At 36.4% G+C, this 23,491-nt stretch overlaps 4 protein-coding genes across 4 annotated transcripts; 1 reads left to right on the top strand and 3 right to left on the bottom strand.

The window, feature by feature from the left end:
• Positions 1-8,877: 8,877 nt before the first annotated feature.
• Positions 8,878-9,948, bottom strand: LOC107191700 (transcription factor AP-1). The gene has a single exon (XM_015580798.1). It carries the CDS (start codon positions 9,688-9,690, stop codon positions 8,878-8,880), a length of 813 nt encoding a protein of 270 aa, XP_015436284.1. The 5' UTR covers positions 9,691-9,948.
• Positions 9,949-12,016: 2,068 nt separating this feature from the next.
• Positions 12,017-15,791, bottom strand: LOC107191525. Its single transcript, XM_015580587.1, has 10 exons — positions 15,754-15,791; positions 15,152-15,276; positions 14,926-15,068; positions 14,700-14,850; positions 14,391-14,623; positions 14,253-14,313; positions 13,959-14,170; positions 12,702-13,885; positions 12,503-12,631; positions 12,017-12,422 (listed from the first exon to the last, which is right to left on the bottom strand). The coding sequence occupies exons 2-10, from the start codon at positions 15,255-15,257 to the stop codon at positions 12,401-12,403; spliced, it is 2,241 nt and encodes a 746-aa protein (XP_015436073.1). The 5' UTR covers positions 15,258-15,276; positions 15,754-15,791; the 3' UTR covers positions 12,017-12,400.
• Positions 15,792-16,484: 693 nt separating this feature from the next.
• LOC107191625 (multiple coagulation factor deficiency protein 2 homolog) lies at positions 16,485-17,892 on the top strand. Its single transcript, XM_015580711.1, has 6 exons — positions 16,485-16,609; positions 16,758-16,879; positions 17,046-17,093; positions 17,243-17,403; positions 17,485-17,633; positions 17,717-17,892. Exons 2-6 carry the CDS (start codon positions 16,772-16,774, stop codon positions 17,890-17,892), a joined length of 642 nt encoding a protein of 213 aa, XP_015436197.1. The 5' UTR covers positions 16,485-16,609; positions 16,758-16,771.
• Positions 17,893-19,177: 1,285 nt separating this feature from the next.
• On the bottom strand, positions 19,178-21,561 carry LOC107191726. The gene is made up of 8 exons (XM_015580825.1): positions 21,245-21,561; positions 20,885-21,060; positions 20,698-20,810; positions 20,128-20,622; positions 19,995-20,058; positions 19,742-19,916; positions 19,507-19,681; positions 19,178-19,440 (listed from the first exon to the last, which is right to left on the bottom strand). Exons 1-8 carry the CDS (start codon positions 21,530-21,532, stop codon positions 19,178-19,180), a joined length of 1,749 nt encoding a protein of 582 aa, XP_015436311.1. The 5' UTR covers positions 21,533-21,561.
• Between the last annotated feature and the right edge of the window lie 1,930 nt (positions 21,562-23,491).

Raw genomic sequence — 23,491 nt, 5'->3', positions numbered from 1 at the left:
TCTTATTGTTACAATTCTTTATAGGTCACGTTTTTTAATTAAGTAAAATAAATAAAATGATAGTATCCGGGGACACTGGCAGTAATTGGAACATTTACCTTATGTAAATTAGAAGTATGTATGTATCCATTCGGAGTTGGAATAACACGCTTCAACTGTGAACTCTGCAACCGTCCGTATACGTATACGCGGTAACTACGTCGGAACCACTGAAATAACATCTGGAACAACATTAGGACCCAGACCTTACGGTGGCCATTATGGAATTTACCGAAGGGTCCATCGTTATCGTTAAGGAGGAATCGTAAAACGCGTTTGTATATTTTCACCGGGACAGACTCGCGACCTACCTCGGCTCATTATGGATACGAAATACATACTCTTGATACCTGTGTGTCTCTCTTACGGGGACTAGTTAACCCTCTGAGTACTATAGATGCATATATACAGGGTGTTCGCGATAATTTGTACCATCGTTTTTTTCTAATGTTTACCATTTACGGAAAATCCGATGATTCTGATCTTGACATATATTATCAAGATCACCCTCCCGAGTAACCTTCAAAAAGTTTAAATTATGTGCTTGACAGGATCCACGCCCCTCCCCCTTCTGATGGGGATGAAGTAGAAACTCTCGAGGAACTTCCTATCAAACTCTCATGGAACCTTTACTGTAGCTTATGTTCTTATACGTACCTTAACAACGACACTAAAGAAATCTTATTTCTTTTTTTCAGACTTTAAATATTCTTTTTTTTCTTTAATCGATACCTCGATAAGGATCGAGTACGTGAAAAAATATATATTCCGTCGATAGAAAGCGTTTATACCTAAAGAGCCTCCACAGTCAAAGGGCTAAAGGCGCCATCGATGGGAAACGCAGAAAAAAATCTGCGGGAACCGATGATTTAGCGCAACTGGTGCACCGTGTATTTATAGATCTTTTTCCGCGTAATTGCGGCATTCCCGCGCTTTGTCCTATGCAGGACAACTCTTGGCGAGGCCTCCGCTCTGTTTATGCATGCGCATAGATACGCTTAATGCGACGGCATGCAGTTTCAATGCAATTTTACTCTCGTAATTACGCCCTCCCCCCCTCCCCCTCCCACCCAGTTTTTTCCGCGAACCAGAAAACACCGTCACACGAAACGTACGTATATTATTACCCGTAGCTACGTCTAATTTCACGGTCATCCCACGGAATTGAAATCTCGTGTGAGAAATCATTCACCAAACGCGATCTCTGGATGATCGCGTCGAGGGGTACTACGCCGAAAAAAAATAGCGAACTACACACACGCTACAGGATGGATGCAAGTGGTGCGGCGGACACGACGATCCTTCCTCCGTTGCGGGGGACCGCAAGGGGGACAGCTTTTTCGCGCACCTGTGACGATCGTCGGGGGGGAACACACCACACTACCACGTGTGTACATACATACACGGTATTTCCATTAAAGAAAAAAAAGAAACCTTTCCTGTTGTCCACGTCCACTTATCTCTTACATTCCACCGAAGCCAAGGTAAATGGAGGGGAGAGAGAGAAAAAAAAAGAGGAGGAAGAAAAGGACGGAGATGGAACCAACGTCTCCTGTTCCCTCTTTTCTCTGCGTCTCGCGGCGAACAACGTTGCCGACACAAGGCCCATGGTCCCCCCCCCCCTCTCCCTTGGTACACCTCAGTTTCCTGCCGTACGATCGGTCTCAGCCCCAGGATAATCGCCATACATCGCGGGATCGCGGCGAGTTAATTAAAGATCGATCAATTAGAGAACGGGGTCGGCCGTGTGGAGTTCGTGGAAATTATGCGGTGCCCGTTGGCAACTGTTCTTGACTGTTGCCGCGGGTTACTTCACGGGTTGACTCGCGTGCCCGGTGGATGGTTAAATAAAAATGCAAGGACGACGACTAGGTGAGAAAGAGAGACAGAGGCCCACTACAGTCCTGATTTCCTTCGATTTCGAATCGGTCCTCGTATTAACTGTCGCGACTTTGCGATCTAATCGAGGTAAGACAGCCCGACGATATATCTCGAGGTACCATTCAATTGGTAAAATTCTTTCAAAATACAATTCTTATCTACAAGGGGATAAGGAAAACGAAATTTTCACGTATTAACGATATAAGCTTCGAAAGGATCTGGTATTTGCTTTTCTTCGAGCGATAACTTACGTCCGATACGGGGCGGTGCGATAACATGCGAGATATGTAATGCCAACGATAAACTCGTTGATATCCGCCTCTCGAGAAATCCAATATAAAAAACAAACATTCTGCGAGTCTAAACTCGATGGGATCGACGTATTCAACGAACGGGAAACTCGCGTGAGACTCAATGTCGAAGCCTCGTAGGGGGAGGGGATGGACCTGAACGAGGTTTTTTTAAAAAGGGAACGGAAAACATGTTACCTGGAACCAATATAAGAACATTTTTTTCTTCCTTTTTTCCTGTTCATCTTTGTAATTCTTTGTACAGTCCTGCAGAGATCTTCGTTAAATTTTGAATAGTACTATAAATTTTTGTAAATTCTGGTATATCCATTACGCATTATTGTATATCTAAACTTTTCATTTGTCCTCTAGACTTCCGTATATACATTATATATTATACCAAAAGTTTCATAACTTGTTTATAAATAAATAAATATTATTATTATACCGGAATTTCTAAGGCGGTCTTTCTAATAACAAATTCGAGAGCCTTCAATCAATGTGACGAGCGAAAAATACGAAAACGCAAGATAGATCGCCGTGAATTATTCATGAATACCGGACAGTTACACGATCATTTTTCATATTCCAATGTATTTACTTATGCGCGACGTTCGGTACATCGCGTTCGAGAGATGTATGAAGATGGATAGCTTTGGCCGGGGCTCTAAGCCGTCTGATAAAAAGAAGCCTTCTGCGGTTGGGTTATTATTAATGCACAAGTTTACATTGACGATCCTGCCTCTTCTTCTTCTTTTTTTTTTTGTACCTTTGTTTAAGACTCATTAAAACTCTTTTAAAGGTTTTTCAGACTCATCTCCGAGACGAAATCTTTGTTCACGGTGGAACAACACTCAGGGTCGCGCGCACGGCGATCCGTCTTCCTACATTCTCTTCTTGCGATATCCAGATTCGAACGGCTTTGTTTCGCGCGCTCAACGTCCTCGACGCGTAAAAATAACTCGATAGTTTAATGTAAACGCCGGCGATACACCACACATATACAAGCCTGGTCGCGAGAATCGTGGTTGCACGGGGACTAATCCTGAGCGCTCGTAAAAACGGGGTAATTGGGGAACAGTAGAGACATCGTGACTTTCGCACGAACAGCGAAATTGCGACGAAAATAAATACAATTTCAGAGATAATTGTGCCCTGTGTTTTACTTACTACTACTTACTAGGATTTTTCAGCGAATGCTCTTTTTCAGTATTGTTATTTATAAGTACAGTAAATCCTGGATGAATGTTCGAAGGGTCCTAGGCACTGAACATTAAATATTTTATAAACTAATGGCCATACGTGGCTGAAACAAATATCATTGGCTTCAGAATTCCAAGCTTGATTACTGTACTAAACCTCATTAAAAAGCGGGGTTACATCTGTGGACTTCTTTCTGTCCTTGCAGAGTCTTCGAACACTCATCGAGGATTTACTGTACTGCTACGATTGGATTACCAGAACAAGTATACCTTGAAGAAGTAAACTTTGAGGAGTAACCTGGACATCATAGAGAGTTGCTCAAACATTTTCCCAGGTGCATTGCACCCATATCAGAACAAGTATGTCATAGTGTTAAGCGTGAATGGCAAGGGGAGCTATGAATGCCTACCTGGAGCATTTATAAATCTGTTTACATATAAACTGTGTATGTATAATATTATGGTTTAATAAACTACTAATTTTCAGCGAATGGATTAACGCACGATTCGGGGGTCCCTCTTTACCACGAGATCGTTTCATCATTGTGGGAATGTCCACGTGTAACGAACAAATACAGCAGGTATAGAAATTGGACAATGGTCCAGCTAATTACAGCCCCATTTAAACTCGAGACATTCTAGATATTATCTCACAAATATAGACAACTATAATTTCACGAATTCTCGACGAACCAAGGAATATTGGAAAACATTTTGTTCGAACAAGATTCCTCTTCTACTGGCTATTTGTCGAGAGATTTAGTGTACTCCGCAAAACGAACCGTGTTCCGGGGGAAAAAAAAAAGATGATCTAAACGAGCCCTCGAATCGACTTTAAACGACTTGTAAAAATTTACGATCGCCAGCCAGCGCCGATCCTTAATTCGTACCGAGAACTTTCCCAATTGAGCCAATTAGCCAATTGCGATAATTAACGCGGTGCACGGATGGGATACGAGTTCAAGCTGGAATTCCGGGTTCTTCTCTTCGAGAACGTATCGCTCCCTCTCTTTCTCGAGGGACACACGCGTTCCCTGTGTTTTCGTGGTGACGCACGAGCTTAAAAGGCAAAAACACATGTTGAAATAACCGTTTTCAAGATTGAAAAATCAAACGGAATAAACGATACGGTTAGACTGTCATTAGTTTCAACAGTGAATGTAAATAGGGATATAGTTCGAAAAAGAACACATTCGCTGCTGTAAGTTCAATATAATGAAATTTTATTTTTCATCGTATTTCATTCAAAAATAAAATTATTCGTAAAAAAAGATTTTCCGCTCTAGTCGGTAGACAATATATATATATATATAACATATATATGTGTAAATATATATACATACATACATATTTATACATATATAATTTACATTATAATATAGTAATATTTACTCTCATGTATAGGGTTATACATAACTCTATATATGCGGTGCTTATCTTTGTGTCGTCGTCACCGTACCACTATATATATATATATATATATATATATATATATATATATATATATATATATATATATATATAATCCATATATATACTCTAACGGGGTTTTCTTATATATAATCTATATATATACTCTAACGGGGTTTTCACTTACACGCTAAATCACATTGTGGTTTCCTTTACTTTCATACGTTTTTGTGCCGCCGCTTTTCTCGCTCGCTTCCTTTAAACTGGCATTCATTATACATATAAATCGCTTTCGATCACGTTTTCATTTTGTCCTTCGCATCCTATTCGCTAAAAAGATCCGGATTTTAAAATAACGTTTCGGCGTTCGTCCGATCCCCGTGCGCAATTTTTTCTATTTTTTGTTTTTTTCATTTTTTTGTTCCTTTGTTCAATTCGTTTCGAGAAACGAACGAAACGACCAGAGAGAACCCACTGCGCGCGAACAAAAAGTGGAGGCGGGCGGGATCTTCGGAATCACCGACTATGCGATTTTTTTTGTTATTACTTGGTAAAAAAGGTATATACATACAACGCTGTAAGAACTTTGAAAAAAAGAAAATGGTTCTCAGAAGCTGCTCTCTCTGTCCACCTGAATCGTACTAGAAACGCTGTAACCGCTGAAGAGACCTTTTTATTCGAGGGAACGCGCTGTCCTACCAGCGTGGGTGATCGTCACAATAAATTAAAAAAAAGAGGAGAAAAAAAAACGAAGCAAGAGAAAACGAAGAGCACGCTTATCTTAAGAGAAATAAATTACAATGTTACAATTGTCAAATCGTGTGTCGAAAGTCGTGAGTAAAAAATAGAAAGAAATGAAAGAACATGAAACAGGGGAACACTGTTGAGAATTCCGTTGATGGGCATTTTGGGAATTTTTCTTCGATTCGAAACGATTCGATTAAATGGTAAGAGAATAGTATGAAATTAATATCTTTTTAACAAACAAAAAAAAGGTTTCCTCTGCGTGATGTCGCGCCAAAGACTGTTCCAACGCTACACCCCTCCCCCCTCTTTACTGTGTATCGAAAAAATAGAAATTTCTTTTCCTCCATTAAATTGCAATCTCCCGACGGCGAATCATCTAAGTCCGCCTATTGTACCTAAGATTAAACCTACTACACCTTGTGTTAAACGAGTTCTGTATTAAAAACAAAAAGAATAGAAAAAAGTAACGGAGGATCACAACAGTTAGCAAAATACTTTCTTTGTTATTAACGGTTTCATTTACCGAGCGCAATCCATGCGGATAATGTTTCCTCGGGTTTATGAAAATTTTTACACTTTGTTCCAAAGATTATGTATGTATTCGTGAGCGCACGTTATCGAGCCACACCTCATTGGTGAATTTCGAATTTTCGTACCCGATAGTTACGTAACACATCGTGAACAAGGTACATACTACTTGATTTTTCGAAAAAAAAAAAAAAAAAAAAATTCGAAACCTGAAATTATCGATCGCGATCAACAAGATATTTATTTTACAAAAAAGTACGAAGAAACACAACACGATCGCTGGATTATTGCTCGTTCGAGTTTCTTCTAATGTCGCGTGGAAACTTTATTGCTGATCGCCGTGTGTAATTCCGTGATCTTCGCCATTTGTAAACAGCCCAAAATCTGTTGCGACACTCCGAGGGAAAACTTTTTTCTTCTTTTGTTTTTTTAATACAACGGTTCCTTGCGTAATGGCACAACGGTAACGCTGCGCGGCGATTTTGTTACCACGCGCTTGTTCACGATTAAACCGAAAGAGAACGTGTAAGGTAAATACAAACGTTAAAATAAAAAACAGAGAGAAATAGAGTCGCTCGTTCGATGTTCAACACACACTGCGTGTGTGTATGTGTGTATTAAGCTTAAAAATCCGATCCTCTATACGCATTTATGCCTTTTAAATGCAGCTTCGTCGTTGCGCACGTGGTAACACAATCGATGTCTCCCTGGGTTGCACTTGTATGTATATTTTATGCAGATCCGCAACGCAGTACGCAATGTGCATAAGTTACGAGGGCATACTGGACAAGACTAGATGCACATATGACGATAAAAGAGAAAAAAACGAAAATAAGAAAAGGTTCCAAGACACACTGAGATGTCGAGGAACCGAGGGGGACTTGTTACACACCAGTCTCCAGCTTGAAAAGCTAAAAAGGAAAGGATTCCCGGGGGAATCCTCCTTTCGCCGAGAGTTGTGGTTGGTTTAAATACGATGCAACGCGTTAACAGAAAGCTTGAAACAGCTTTTACCATTTTTCGCTCTATAAAATTTTATACAAGAACACACAGTTCAGCGATTGAACTACTGGCACGCACACACACACACATACATCGCATCTAAACGCGAAAAGATGGTCTCTGACGGTGATTTCAACGCCGACAACTGCTCCCTGACACCTATTCTCTATTTGTACAGCCTTAAAACAATGGTAGTTCTCTCTTTAAAAATGAAAAGAAAAACAAGCGGTGTTAAACGACTGAAATCGAGAAATCGTTGGTCGAAACTATATCGAAGAATTTCCGTAAGCTCGCGTGTGTCATGTTTTGGATAAAAAGAAAAAGAAAACAAATCTCTTATAGTATTAACGAAATTTATACAGACGTAGATGTTTACGAGTAATTCTTTTACAGCACCGTGTGTTAGTCTAACAATTAGTACTCTCCCCATTTGATTCGCGTAATTCGCACCAAAGATTCCGATTGCAGAAAGCACTTTTGTTATTTTGTGTTTCGTCCTGTTACACATGTGTACACACACTCGACGCACATCCGTCCCTTCCGAATCGTTCCTTAGCCTATTAATTGTTACTCTGCGCGTGAATACCGTATATAGCGTTATATACACACATCCTACGAGTCCTTTGAAAGAAGCTGTTCCTTTTGATTGAACGAAAAAATCGACACTTCATTCAAAGAGAAGAAAAGCGCGTGCGCGCACACGATCGTTTCCGAGTTCGCGGACGCAAGAGTATAAAAAAGATATTTTTTTATTTTTTCAATCGTTTCCGATCGCGGATTGCCACGAAATCCCGGACCCATCGAGGATCGTTCCCGATCGCTCGATATTATAAAACTCCTAAGAAGAATAAGAAACGATAAGGAAAAAAATATTAAAGAAAGCGAATCGGAAGATTCCGCGATAACGACGAGTAGTCAATCTTACGAACTAGTAAGTGCGCGTGCGCGTATTCGTTATAGAAAAAACGACGCAAGAGCGATCACAACGATCTCCGCGGGATCGATTACAAAGAATGCAAAGAGGTATTGTTCTCGAGCGGAGGGAAACACTTTCGGGAACAGAAGAAAATTAACGACGGGGTGGAGACCCTCACCTGTCGTCGACAATTGTTTCCCTCAGCGAATCTAACACAAAATGGAAAATTTCTAGGTGGAACGGAGATTTGAATCTCCCGCCAGTACTCGCGGTTCTCCAAAATGGCCGCGCGCGCCGCAAGGCTCCTCTCTCCCTCTTCACCGCGCGGTCCCACCCACTCTCCTTTTTCTCCATCTCCTCCCTCTCTTTCTCTCCTGACCCCTTCCACACACACGTCTTCTCTTCACCCACTCCTCGGATCTCTTCTGTTCTCCTCCCTGCACCGCTCTTTCCCCCTTATTCGCATCGCCGCCCTCAGGCGTGAACGCAATACGTTTCACGTGCGTACAGCGCAGCCACACCGCAGAGAGACGTGAAGATTCATATTAATCTCATCGTTGTCTCGTATTCCTTCGAGAACACCAAGGCACTCTGCCATTTTCTCGCCGCCGTTACACATCACCGTGTCTCTTCCCTCTTTTTTCCAGGAAACGACGAAGAAGAGACAAATCCAAAACAGCGAGATGAACACAACGAGCTCTAGAGGACAGAGGCGCGGCTGATCACGGGCTACTGGTGGTCCTCGTGGAAACTTCCTCGAATCCAGGTATCGTACGGAACCACGTTCGCAGGATTCACACAACCAGCCACCAGACGAAACGTATAACGTCAAAGAGTGTAATCTCATCCCTGGGCCTATGATTCAAAATTGGCCGGACACGCCCATGATCTGGCAGCCCGAATGCACGTGGTCCATCACCTGCTCCTTTAGCCGGCACACGTGCTCCTTCAGCCTGTGCACCACGGCGCTGAGCTCGGTGTTTTCACCCTTGAGCAACTTAACCTTGTCCTCCAGCCTAGAGATGCGCTCCAGTTTGCGCCTGCGGCATTTCGACGCCGCCACGCGGTTCCTCTGACGCTTCCTCTCGAGCTTGATCCTCTCCTGGTTTTCCATGTCGATCGGTGACATTGGCGGTGAACTCGACACGCTGGGCACCGTCTGCGGCTCATCCTTGATCTGTACCAAACCCTGGCTAACCGACGATTCGGTACTTTGAACGCTGCTCGGTGGTTCCAACGTGGTATACGTCGCCCCATGAATGCTACCGGGTTCCTGCGAGCTGTCCGAATGGTGAAGCTCGTTCAGAGCATCGACGAACCCACGGGCGTAGAGTTCCTGCGCCTCGGTTACCGTTTTCGGGAACAAAATCTGCGTAGGCGTTGGTAAATTCGTCACTAGGCTGTCCTGTTGAGCGATGATGAACTTCTCCAGTTCCGGCGAACCCAGCTTCAACATATTCAGATCCGGCGAGCTCAAAATAGGCGTGACAGTGTTCAGTGCTGGTGGCAAAGGTCCCAATCGTGGCCTCTTTGCTTGCGGCCCCTGTCTCTGACATCCGTTCAAGTCTAGCGTGAGATTGCGTTTTAACTGGCCCACATTGTGCTCGCGATTCACGGCGCCGTAGACGCTCGCGTCCTCGTAGAACGTCTGCTCCATCGTCGAACTCCGCACCATCGATGCCGTTGAGAACCAAATGCCGTGCCGATCAAAACTTCCAACACTGGTCTCGCGCGACTGGAACAATGTGCTGTTGGTTCCGTCGACGCTCGACACACGTATTTTAGATGATCGGTTGCGTTCAATAAATTGATCGCTGTATTCCCTGCAGCAATTATCACCGTTTTTCCTCTTAAGCACACCCGTCTATACTTTTTCACCACCGTTACATAACCAGTTCGGAAATTCAACGACGACAGCGTCTTTTTTATTACACTCTTCCCAAATCTCCCTTTCCCTGTCGCCAGATGCGAGGCCTGGGGGACACTAACTCGAAACTACCGTGTCCACGTACTAACTAATCCGTGTCCCGATACTCGTCGGCGTATGTTATCGCGCCCCGCGATATCGGCCCAAAACTTGCGACGCAAAAGCGTTTTTGTTCGCCTACTACGCGTTTGTCGGCTACACGAGTAAAACGTGAACCGTAACTCGGTTTTTCATCGGCCGACGATGACACGAGGGACCGAGCTGCTTCAACTGTCAACACAACAATGACTCACGACACGCAATCCGACGAACGTGATGTTCTGCGCGTGTGCACCTTTAGAACAGTTTGTAATCGTACATCCGACGCGAACGTCACTCGGCTGCACGCTACGATGTCTCGACAACTTGTGAACATCGAACTAAACGTACTGCCTTATATCCCGTGACTCACGTCTCCTAAAAATAGCCTTGTCGTCAGCGGTTCGCCCCCCAATTGGCTACCGATGGCGTCATCCGCCAACTCCCATTGGCTGGACAATCGGCGCTACTAGGAAATGGTCGACGCATGCGTGCCGCCGCATCGTACTTTTCGTGGAGGGAGAGTTTGAACGCCGGTACGCGTGTTAACGCTGGACAACTTTTACTTGTTCCTAACACGCTTGTTATTTTTTAACGCCAACAAATAGCAACGCTCTATAATCCCATAAAAATAGAGTAATTAAAATATAATAATACAAACCCTATCGAACACCGTACCAGCGAAAAGAATGCAATGTTTTACAGTCACTAGGATTCCGTAGCACGTTGGCCGTGTCTTTTTTAGATTTGCTATTCAACACCCACGCCCATCGATGTTTTTACGTTTTCGCACTGTCCGACGCAAGTCCAGTTCGTTTCACGTTACTCGTTTAAAAACATCGACGTTTATAAATTGATTTAATGGAGCTTTTTTTCTTAAAGATCAGAGACGTTCAAAATCATATCAAAGGTCCAATACACGATTAAACCACTTGGTATTTTGAAATTTGACTTGTACGCACGAATGTCTTAATACTCAATTTCACGAATTCGTATCAATAAGCTGCAATTTAGTATAGAAACCACGACTGTTTTGTGTTATGTGGGTCGCGTTCGCCGCATAACTGATCGCATCTTATTGAAAATGTTTCGCAACGTTAATCGATGTTATTTCAATCGAATTGTACGATTGAATTTGGTTATGTGTTAATTTAAATCTAATGAAAAATCGAAAAGCTCTGAATTTGTTAACGTTTTTATGTAAAATACAGTATATTATTATTACTGGATTCTTCAGGCTGAACCATCGCAAAATGTTAATTAAACCGCACTTACCGTATCACGTTGAACAGAATTGCTTCGGGATGCTTTTTGTATTATCGGCAAAATGTTGTTTTGATCTTTCTCAGATTCCTCACTTGTTCCAGACTCTTACAGGTAACTTGTTTACAGAAACATAAATATTCATCATAATAGGTGTTAGTCATCCACAGGGTAATTATACTGTTTATTACGGTTACGCATCCGATCGGTTAATTCAGGTAAAATGTTTTCGAACGCATCCGGTTCCTCACTAAGCTGCAGGTAATATGTTTAGCAATTAGGAAACCCAGCGTGACCCCATGCATCGATGTTAATGAAGACTATTTACTATGTCCATCACTCGGATTGGTTGATCGACCAAAAGAATATTACGTTCAAAACAAAAACATTGAACCGGATGCATCTGTGCGTAACTTCAGCGTTGTATTTTTCTTTAAATGTTCGTTAACAATTAGGTACTATTAAACTATCGAGAAGCGACTCAATCTCATTGAAACACAATGCAAACGAATAAAAATCACGTACCGCTCGCTTATTTTTATAAATAATATAGTATTTCTACTGATCATTGCTTAAGTATTTGAAATGTTTATTTGACTGATATTTGCAACCAATAGAATGATTAAATTAAAAATTCTTAAAATAATCCGTTCTTACCTTTATGTAACGTACGTATTGTAGATCTATTGGAAAGAGTAAAAAAAAATTGAAAATTTAAATAACTCATGTTTATTTTTCTCCAACATTAGATATGGGTACAAAAACAGGTAAAATGCACAACATACGAAGAATACTACAAGTGGAAGCTAAAATTATCGAAGCTATGACTACGTCGAAGCATTGCGATTATCTGTAAATAATTAACAGAGTCTGCTTTAATAAAATTGTGCGCAACAATGGAAGCAGAACGATTCAAGTCTGAATGGCTTACATATAGTAGTTGGCCAATTAAATTATTTTAATTTTTATCCACTTAGAACAGTCTATTCAACAAATTTCTCACGTTAAACGTATCCATAATTTATATACATTACAATTTATAAAAACAACAAGAAGTTTCATGTTACTGTGTTTAATCATTCGTGCCTCAAGTATCAACGACTGTTGTACATTTCTATCAATAGTTCCTTCGTAATTTCCTAAAATCAGCATTAATTGCAATTTATTATAATTAAGTGTAATTAAACTAATTAAAATTTTCAGACAAGAAATTACTTACATTCTCAAACTGGGTTCCCGAAAATTTTTTGGTGCTCTTTTTCGTCTAAGTCGGTTCACAATGCTACTCGTACTCTCATTACTACTCCCTGAATCGCTCGAGTTGTCCGCTCGCGAAAAGCTAGGACTTCTACAAATAAAATAAACAAATAATGATCATATATACATGCAATATGTTAAGATAAAATTAGAATACGTACAAGGGTTGATTGAAATCCTGCAACCTCTCTTCGGGTGATGGTGTCCTCGATTTGACATCAGATTCGTTTAACTTTTCCAACACCACTTTTGCAGTACTTGGATCCTTATTTACAGGCTTATCCTTTTTATCTTTCCGGCTATCGCGGATTTTAACTGTTGGCGTACTATCAATAAAATCAGTCAAATCATTATAAGTTGTCTTCTTTATTTTCTTCTTCCGTCGTGAAGTCTCACACCTATCTTTAGACTGTGTTAAATCTTTGTTATCGTAATCATTATCTACCGGTAAAGGCAACTTTACCGTGGATTGATTAAACATGGTTTCGTCTACACTGCTGTTTGAAACAGATGGCATTGGACAAATTTGAGATATTTTTCGGAGTGTAGTTGTAATTTCTGGTTCTGGTTCAACTGAAGCTATTGGTTTTAATGCAGACTCTTCTAAGACGGGTAGTTTTAAATCATTTATGTCAAAATGCATCTTACGAGGATGTGCTGTATACAGTAAAGTAAAATCATCATCATCATCTTCTTCCACTAAGTAACCTCGCCTTTGCGTAACGAAGTTTGCTAAGTTTCTAGTTCGATCGCTCTCCACGTTTCGTTCAGCTTGATTAATGTCTTTCGGAATAGCCGATGTAGATGTTTTACAAATCGTTTCATTATTTGCATCCTGTGGACAGCTCATATTTTCATTCCTAGCGTGTACCTGTCTATCTTTTTTAAAATGGTTTATCTGATTTCTACGTTTGTTTGAAAGCAGCAACGACTCTTCCATACTTGTTTCATCATCAGATTCGTAACATGTACTTGCTACTTTCAAAATACTACACGCACTGTCGTTGATAGAAACGTTTGCATTATCAGTCTTTTTTGCTTCATTTATGAAGTGTGGCGATGTTCGGGAATTGTTGAATAACCAACTTGGTCCTTCAAGAGGATCCTCCATATCTGATTTAAGACTTTCTTGTGTCCTACGGTTTTCTTTTTTATCTTCGTCCGAAACATGTACTGCACTGTCAGATAGTGTATCTGCATTTTCAACAGATTTGTCATCATTATCTTTTGGAGTATCTGATGGAGGTGATTGTGGTATTGTAACATCTGATTGAAAATCCTCTTGACTCAAATCACGACTGTTTTCTGTATTAACAGTTCTTTGATTGTTCCCGTTTTCTGTTAACTACGGATAATATAAATTTTTCTAAATTATTAAAATGTATGTCAAGAAAAAGAAATTGTTAAAAAATACGAACCAATCGACCAATGTTAATACGTTGAGAATTTCGTAGTAATTTTGAAACATCGTTAAGTTTTACTGTGGGACTTCCTATACGTTCAAAATTTTCAATCCTAGATTCTGTGCTATTACTACCAGACAATCTATCTGACTTTTGTCTGGAACTCTTTCTTGACATTCTCCCAGAATATTTGCTACTTCGTCTGCTTAATCTCCTTTCATTTTCTTCTACAAGTAAATGTTAAAACACTATAACTAAATTCATAACATGAGCATTATTAATACTGTAGGTCATATTAATGCAACATACCACTACATCTTGGTGAACTAACAGTCAGTCTTTCTGGCAATCTACAGGTACGGGCAGTGTCCTGTGAACATATTAATAGGAACAGCTTCGTTTTTCAAATTTTATAATTTGCACAGGAAATTTAAAAAAAAAACATACATATCTATGCTGTCTCACAGGAACAGCCACAGGAGATATTGGACTATTTGTTTCTTGATTTCTTGGTGGTGTTGTTACTTCTGGTATTATATTTAAGTTTGAGAGTTCGTTAATATGTTGCATATTTATTCTACTCAAATTAATAGTAGGTTTTGTAATAGTGTGCCCGCTAACCATAGGCTTCACCACCCCTCTGGTTGGACCATTTGTTGTCACCCTATATGAATCCCTTCCTAAAATAATTTTTAATTCTAGAAAGTAGTACTAAATATGAATGAAACATCAAAAGTAGTATTGAAGAAATCTTACTTCCAGAAGCACTATAAGACATCCTTAGATTTGTATTGGCAGGTGGTATATGTTCTTGGCATGTGGAAATTATATTTGTCAAATAACCCGACATTGTCACTAACATTTTAAGCATTTCCTTAGCACCTTTTGAAATGTTTGCTATTGTAGACTAAAATATACATTTGTACATAATATGATGATATTGTACAATATGTTACATTTACATATACAATATTATACTTACATTACATTTATTACATGCTGAACCTAGATCTTGTACCTCTGCAATTAAATTAACATTTCGTGTAAATAATAAGTTACACTCTTGTTTTTTTTTAGACAATGCTTTTGCTAGATAATTGTTGTTACTCTTTAACTTTTCACACACTATAAAATAAAAAACATTTTATTGTTAGCTTAAAATGTTGTCATAAATTCAGAGCATAAATTCCTTCGTTACGGAAACTTACAAGGTTTATAAGTCAAATATTTGGGATAATTTCTGAAACATTGTGACCGTTTTATGATCACTGTAGCTCTTTTTACTTTCCGATGTTTCTTTGGTATTTGAGGCATTTTCCATTTATTATCGGACCTGAACAGACAAATGCAACTGTGTCATAATCAATCATTGTCTTCAGAAATGTAGAAACTTTATCTTAACTGCTATAAGTGGACTGCAGATGTTTTGAGAGATATAATTAAGAAATTTGTTGTACTTTGTTCAGGGCTTTATCAGGTTCCAAATAAAATAAAAACCTGTTTTGAACTTTATTAAATTTCTTACCATTGAGTTTTAACAACCATGATATATATAAATGTATGAAATGGGCGTTCTAGTTATTAAGAATTAAGGTTAAATCTTTATTTGATAAAAATTCAAACTTAGAAGTAATATGTTGAATCTGTTCTTCAACTTAATAGTATACACATTGTTTTGTATAAAGAAATATTTACTGGTGCAAACAAATAGCATAAAAACTCCAAGGGAGAGAATAAAAGTATATAGGCAGGTTTAAAATTGTACAAAACGCGAAATTAATACAAAAACTAACAAAATAATACTGCGTACCTAGTAACGCGATTAGATACCCTTTGATATTTTAGCTCAGAAATATGTTACTGAAATTCCCTTTTTTAACGTTCTCAGTATAACAATTACTTAATCACTTTTCTCATACTGAATGAAGCGTTACATTTCCGCCATTGCGAAAGCATGAACTTCTGCTTCACAACAGCGGGGTGAAGTCTTTAATTAAAATCATAGTAACACCGTCTCAATTATAAATTTTGAATTGAAGTGTTAACTGTATAAATACAAAGAATATATCTGTACATCATACTCCTGTAAAATTTCTAAATCGATTTGAACTAGAACCAATAATTAATTGAACTTAATATAAACAAAGAACATTCAGATATTCTCTCGAACGATATGATATATTTGATATTCCGAACATAAAACATCAAAATACATATTATGGAACAATTATATTTAGTTTATTATTATTTACGATGAATAAATATTCTATAACATGTTTTCTTATTGAACAATTTCATCTAGGGTTTCTGGAGTCATGAAATGTAATCCATGCATTAAGTATATTTCAAATCTTTTCATAAAGTTCATGGTAATAAATATCGAAATCAAGTTTACTAAATTCAAAGCAAGTTAATCTATTATAAATTTACATGATTTATCGTAAAGAAAAGATATAGTAAGAAACTGTTGCTATTGATGGTTTTTCTTAGATTGGTGATCCCCTAGTTCGAAACTGCTGACAGTAACACCTGCAACATCTGTCCACGTCAGTCTACGCGACTCTTATAACATAACCTGGATTATCTGCTCCGGTATTCAGTCTTGCCAATGATCGAGACGCTTTCTTACATGTCAATTTTTCTGTACATCCCCGATCGTAAAGAAGGTATTTGAAAAAATTTGTTTGGCCTCGTCACATTTTCAACTCGAGTTTAATACAATAACAGCGGGCACAATACACACGTACTGCTCATCCACTATATATTGAATATGTAACTATACATACGATACGTGTGTGCATTCATTGTTTATAGAATAATATTACAAAATGAATTGGACTTTGTGGCTGTTTATACTCGGATCTTTCAGCTGTAATCATATATACGTTCAGGCTCAAAGAGTTCCACCAGGTGTGTCTCCACAACATTATCAACAAGTAAGTTTTATTTCCAGAATCATTAAACATATGGTTACTATTTGTTAATGCATCATTAGAATGTATTCAATTCTTTGATATTCAAATGCTACCTCTATATTATATAAATACAATATTGTTCATAATTCCTTAATTCATAGATTATTATATGTTCCATTTGTTTCAGCCTGTTCAACAAGTACATCAAGTACCACAACAAATTCCACAACAACAGGTAGAATCGAGTAGTTAGATAACTAGTCGAACTAGTTTATCAATAGTTGTAATTAACATATAATATATCACTTTATATTATATTGCATGTTTAAATAAAATATTATTGTTATTAGATTACATTATATTTTTATTTGGATATTTATAAAGTTCCAGCAACCACAAGGACAGGTACCTATGCATCAAGTTCCTGTTCAACAAGTACCTGTACAACAGCATATGCCAACTCATCAAATACCAGTGCAACAAGGACATGCTCATGACCATTCACAGCAAATCCTTAATGCTGCCAACATAGTTAATGAAAAGGCGTATGTTCTATTTATTTGGATGTATTACATTATTAAATACATAAACCTTTTAACTATTTGAAAATTGTTTTTTTCACACAGTCACATTGCTGAACATATGGAGGTTCCAATAGATACTAGTAAAATGACAGACCAGGAATTGCAGTTTCATTATTTTAAGATGCATGATGCGGATAACAATAACAAGTTAGATGGTTGTGAACTTATAAAGTCCTTGATTCATTGGCATGGTATGTAGTTATTACCTAATTAACTAAGGATATAACTTTTAATACTGTGATAACTATATGTATAAAGAAATTCTCGCATTTAGAACAAGGTAAGAACGAGGTAGGAGTCAAACCTGAAGAAAAATTATTCAAGGATGAGGAATTGGTTACTTTAATAGACCCAATACTTTCTATGGATGATACCAATAATGATGGATATATTGATTATCCTGAATTTATACAAGCACAGCAGAATGCAGCAGCTACTGGCCGTCAGTAATTGCATTCAGCAGTGCACTGTTCAATATAATTAAACAATATTCTTACTCCATTTTGAACAAACGTACAGAGTTACATTTGTAAACATCTCATAGTTTCCACTTGTTACAGTGTAAGTAATGGTAAAGGCTATTACTTTGTCACAGAATTACAATTATTTTTATTCAGTTCACTTTTTCAAATAAAAAAACTTTTTTGTAATTGAATACGTGTATCATGTAATAGAAACAATTTTATTTTTAATCATTCCAACTGCTATTTTTTCTGACATGTATTATTGTGTCTGAAAAAACAGTACTGTAATATTTATAAGAAAAATAATTGTAATAAGTAATGAATAAGACAACTATTAATATTTGTAATAACATTTGGCACGGTTACATTCATCTGTTATACATTAAAGATAATTGATTTTTCAATGAAGAAAGACTGGGTTTTTTAATGACAAATAACTATTTTTTATGATAATAATTTGTAATAATAAATAAAATGACAGGTTAATTATTAATAAAATTATTTCGAAACATATATCCTGTGAAACAAAACCATATCACTTTAAAGTTCTAAATTAATTGTTGCTTTGGTACTACTAATGATAATTTATATATACAATTGCAGTATTGTATTTCATACATTTGCACAGTGCTCACACAGTATAAATCATTTGAATTGCCACAGATACAATTATTCATGTAAAATCATAAGTCACATACCACCATAAACTAGGTAACACTAGAATGTATTTGATATAAAAACTCAAATAATAGTTTTGATGTTAAGAATAATAAACAGGTGTACATATTGTATCGTTGTAAAAATGATATATAAATATAGTTTTGTTACAAATTGCTTGTTCGTCTTTCTTTTGTAAGGCTGTATGATGAGTTCATACATGCATTCATATTTCTTTAAGTTATTAAGAAAAATGTTTACGCTTCTGTTTGTATTGTCAATGGTTCTCAGACTGAAAAATACAGAATTTAATATACACATTCGGAAAAGAATAATTTAAACAAAAATTGATTTTATGAAACATTTTAATTATTTTTTATGAATATATAAATTTTATAGTACATTCAAAAATTTTCTACAATTACGCTTACGTAAAATGCATTGTACAGAGATCAATACTTTCAGTGAATACCAAATATCAATGTCGAATGTAAATCGAAATATTTCAATTTATATTGAATTCAAATTGCTACAATAAAAGCACTTTTGTTACAATATTTATAGTAGTATGAAAATATTACTGGAATCTTTTGGCTAAACGAAATCGTACTTACTTAAAGATACATTCCGTTAACTAAATAGTCCGCATCGTGAGCGTATGGTCCATGACGTCTTCCACGTCTACGAACTACCCGTAAACGGCATGCAATTAATGTAGCTGCAATGGCTGTGATTATAAGTCCCAAAGCCAATGATATAACCGCTCCTCTGGGCCTTAAAACTTCATTCTCATTTGCTTGCTTCAAATGTTCTGCCATTATAGCATTTCTTCCATGCTCCCTGTTATGATCTTTGATAACTATTAAACTTTTATGCTCTACATAAAGGAAATATATCAGTTAAAAAACTATAATTTGTAATAGAAAACAGTGTTAATATGTACCTTTAGGTTCCGATGCTTTAATATGATTATGTTTTGGAGTTTCGATCCTTAATACACTTTGCTTATTACTATTTTGAGTAACTTCTTTATCATGAACAACAAGTTTCTCTACTTGCTGATCAATGTTCTTAATTTCTTTGCTTTTCATTGGCGCATCCGTTTGTTCATGTGATACCTAGATTAATACTACAATCAGTATTGTTACAAAATTTGGTAAAATGAACATAAAACATACATCACAGGGAGGTGTAGTTGTACTGATTGTATTCCTCTCAACTTCATTCATCTGTTTTTGTTGCACATTCGATAATGGGGATGGGGAAGGAAAAACTTGAGTATTTTGCCATGGACTTCTATTTGACGATATAAAATGCGATGTATATGGGTGCCTTAAATCTACATAGGCACCACTAGGAGAACATTTTAAATAAATATAATTTTATCCATAATTTGTCTAACTTTATTTCGAGGATACTGAGATATCTTACTTATCTGTTTCTTTTTCTCCTATAACACTTGATCCTTTGTGATTGAAAATATGTGGTTGATCCTCTAAAGAAAGAAACTACTATTTATTTCTACTTCATTTACAAGGTACTTATTAATAAAAACTTCACTCACGTTCATAGGGATTCAAACTGTTTTGTCCATGAAGAGAATTAATAGGACTATACATGTCTTTGTTTTGTTCGTATAGTGGTTGATAGTCCCACTGGTACCCTGGAGCACCAAATCCTTTATGTAGTTGAGGTACTTCCATTTGTTGTGCCGAATATAAAAGAGGCTGTTGCTGTGGTATCATTTGATGAGCTAAATTAGGTAATTCCCATGGTTTAGGATTAACTTCTGGAACATGAGCATACAATGGTGCAAAAGATTTGTGTTGATCCACCATTTGTTGATACTTTATAATATCAACAGGTGAAAGTGGTTGAGGTTGTTGGAGTGGTTGAGGCCTTTGCATTAAAGGAGGAGACATAGTTGGTTTTTCTGTAGGACATACAAGATCTGCTGCCTCATCAGATCCATCTGCACATTGTGGAATGCCATCGCACACATTGTACACTGCTATACAATCTCCTGATGATCGGCATTTATACTGATTGCGGCTACAAGCTGTGATTATAGAACAATACATTACTACTTCCTTGTTTTCTATTATTATCGTGTAATCTTTCAATTAGCAGATACCTTGCTTCAAAGGTGGAGGTGTAGTTAATGGTAATTTTGGCATTAAGGTTGCAATTAATTTAATTGATGGTTCAGTGAAGGAATACTCTACTGGTGCTGCGTCTGCCGCTTTCCTGTTTAGATGAAATTTTATTATTTCAGTATATGTATAATAGATATTACAAATATTAATATAATCATCACTCACCTAAGAGACTTTAACTCATGTTCTTGTTGAGAAATACGTATTTCCTCTTCTAGCTGTGCATTATTTTGCGTTTTATAATTGGTACGTACTGCACTACTATAGTTAGCATGACTGGTGAATTTACATTTGAAGTCATGTAGTGGCCCACATTGGAAAAGATAACAACTTCCAGGTTTCTATGTTACATGCAACCAATTTATTGTTAGTTGAAAATAAATAAGTAAAGAATATATGTACATGTATTGATTTTTACTATTCATTTATTTGTCTAACTTATTTTATATTAATTTTACAATACATACAAGTGTTGTTGCAAAAGAATAATTATATTGAGTAAATAATGTGAGAGAATGCGTGTACCTTCTCTTCAAAGATAAACACGTCGCAACCCTCTGTACCACAGCAGAATTTTAAACATTCTTCCTTTGAATCGACGTCGCCCTCATTTAAGTATTTAGCACCCATTTCACGAGATTCATGCGTTCGAATAATTTTATCCCTATGAATGTCAAAGCTGTCGAGGCACATTTGATAACTGTTTCTAACACCAATTCGCTTTTCATTTTTTTTCGTTGACGTTTCACCGGTCACACAGTAAAATATCGTAAAAAAATGGAAAAAGATTTGCAAGGCTCTGTAAAACATCATGCTCTAGGATTTACAAGAAATACGCGCATGCTTCTCGGAGTTCCGAATTAAATCAATAACTTTAGGTATAATCTCATTAAGCGACAAGTCCTCCAAAACAACATAAATATACTACATTTTTTAAACAATTCATGTTAACAGTGAAAGACTGATAAATAAAACATTAGGGACAATACTTTGGGACGGAATTTATTTAAAAGTCCATCAAGCCATAATAGCATCGTCATGTATTGACTTGTAACGTAAAATGCAATAAATATTTTAAATAAAAAATTTTAAATCGTGTAAATAAGTTTAGGTTTTTCAATATGTATATAACAGATTACTTATATTCTTGCAGGATATGTAGCAAGCGTAGTTCGACAATATGCTAGAGCTAAAATAAAAATACTTATTACAAGGCAGAGTAATTACATTTTTACAAAAACTAATATTAAAGTATTATATGCAAATAGAAAAAAGATACACGAATTATAATTTCTACTGTTTATTTCATCACTGCATCAACTAGAATTTTGTATACACTTTGTAGCCTAAGTACAATAACAGAAAATAATCTACTAATTTGTATAATTCTTATTCCTATTAATAAAATTTCTTATTCTATTTTATGGAATGATTTTGTGTCTAGATATGTAACATGTTTGTAATCAATATGTTAATTGCAATGGGAACTTAAGCGATCTTCAAGTTTTTACAATCTGGTTTTTATAAGTTTAAATAATTATATGATTATAAAAATGCCATGATTAATTGTATAATATTGCCGAATTCAAATTTTATGTAATTCTTATTTAAAAGTAAAATAATTGGTAATATTAAACTTGACAATATGTTACAGATCTGAAACACTTTTACAGCTTAGTGTAGTATATGTCACACAATTATTTCATTATAATCACACAGTGTATAAAATTAACAGAACCTGTTTTAGAATTGCACAACTAACAACCATTTCAAAAGTTAATATGTTTGATGGAATAAACAACTGTAAACATTGTAAAAATATACAATTGCACTCAATTTACTATGCAGATCTGCTTTATTTGAATGGTGCCATTTAACTTTTATCTAATGTGTGACATGAAGTCTAAAGAGTTAAAAATATAAAACATTATAAAATTCGATAATAAAACATTATAAAGACATTGCATTATTCTTTACAAACAGGTGGGTACAATATCATTGTATGAAAAATTTTACTTAACATGTAGCATGTTACTTAATTTGAAATGTAATAAATAAATTTCTGCAAATAAAGGTTTATACAAATACTTTCAACGAAACACTAATTCAACTTTTTCACATTTTTCCCACCTCTACATTTCATTATACATTAAATAATAAAACTTGATTTTCAAATATAATAGTGGTAAAACGGTCATTCTTCTTCGCAAATATGAATGTTCTTAATTGGAATTATTTAGATCAGTGCAACCTTAGATTAATGTATAGTAATGTATATTAATGGAAGTCAACGCTTGAATTTACTAGAAATCCATTGTTCATCTAACTAAATGAAGCGTATGTTAAATATAATTTGATTCTTCTAGGATATCCCGATTTCTTAGACTGATATAATAATAATATTGCATTCAAATAAAAGAACTTCAATAGTCAAACTTAATTATAATGGTATTGGATGATAAATTGTTATAATGCAATTCTGTTGCATTTGTTTTACATTGATATCATTTATCCACACCAGCGATATTAAAAAATTCTTAAGTTTCATTTAAACTCAGCACACACGTCGTAACATAGATACAATTCTTCATTGCATAATTATCGGTATGTGTAAAAACACTTTCAGATTCTTTTGTTTACAAAATATACATGTGATGTATTTTTATATTATGTTTAATATGTGTATAAGTAGTATTATGCAGTTCAATGCAATATGCTATTCAATGTATATAAATTCCTTACAATTAAGGCACATAGAACACATAATGATAT

Source organism: Dufourea novaeangliae, unplaced genomic scaffold (genome assembly GCF_001272555.1).
Source record: "Dufourea novaeangliae isolate 0120121106 unplaced genomic scaffold, ASM127255v1 scaffold228, whole genome shotgun sequence".
Taxonomy (NCBI): domain Eukaryota; kingdom Metazoa; phylum Arthropoda; class Insecta; order Hymenoptera; family Halictidae; genus Dufourea; species Dufourea novaeangliae.
This window is presented reverse-complemented; position numbering and strand designations above follow the sequence as displayed.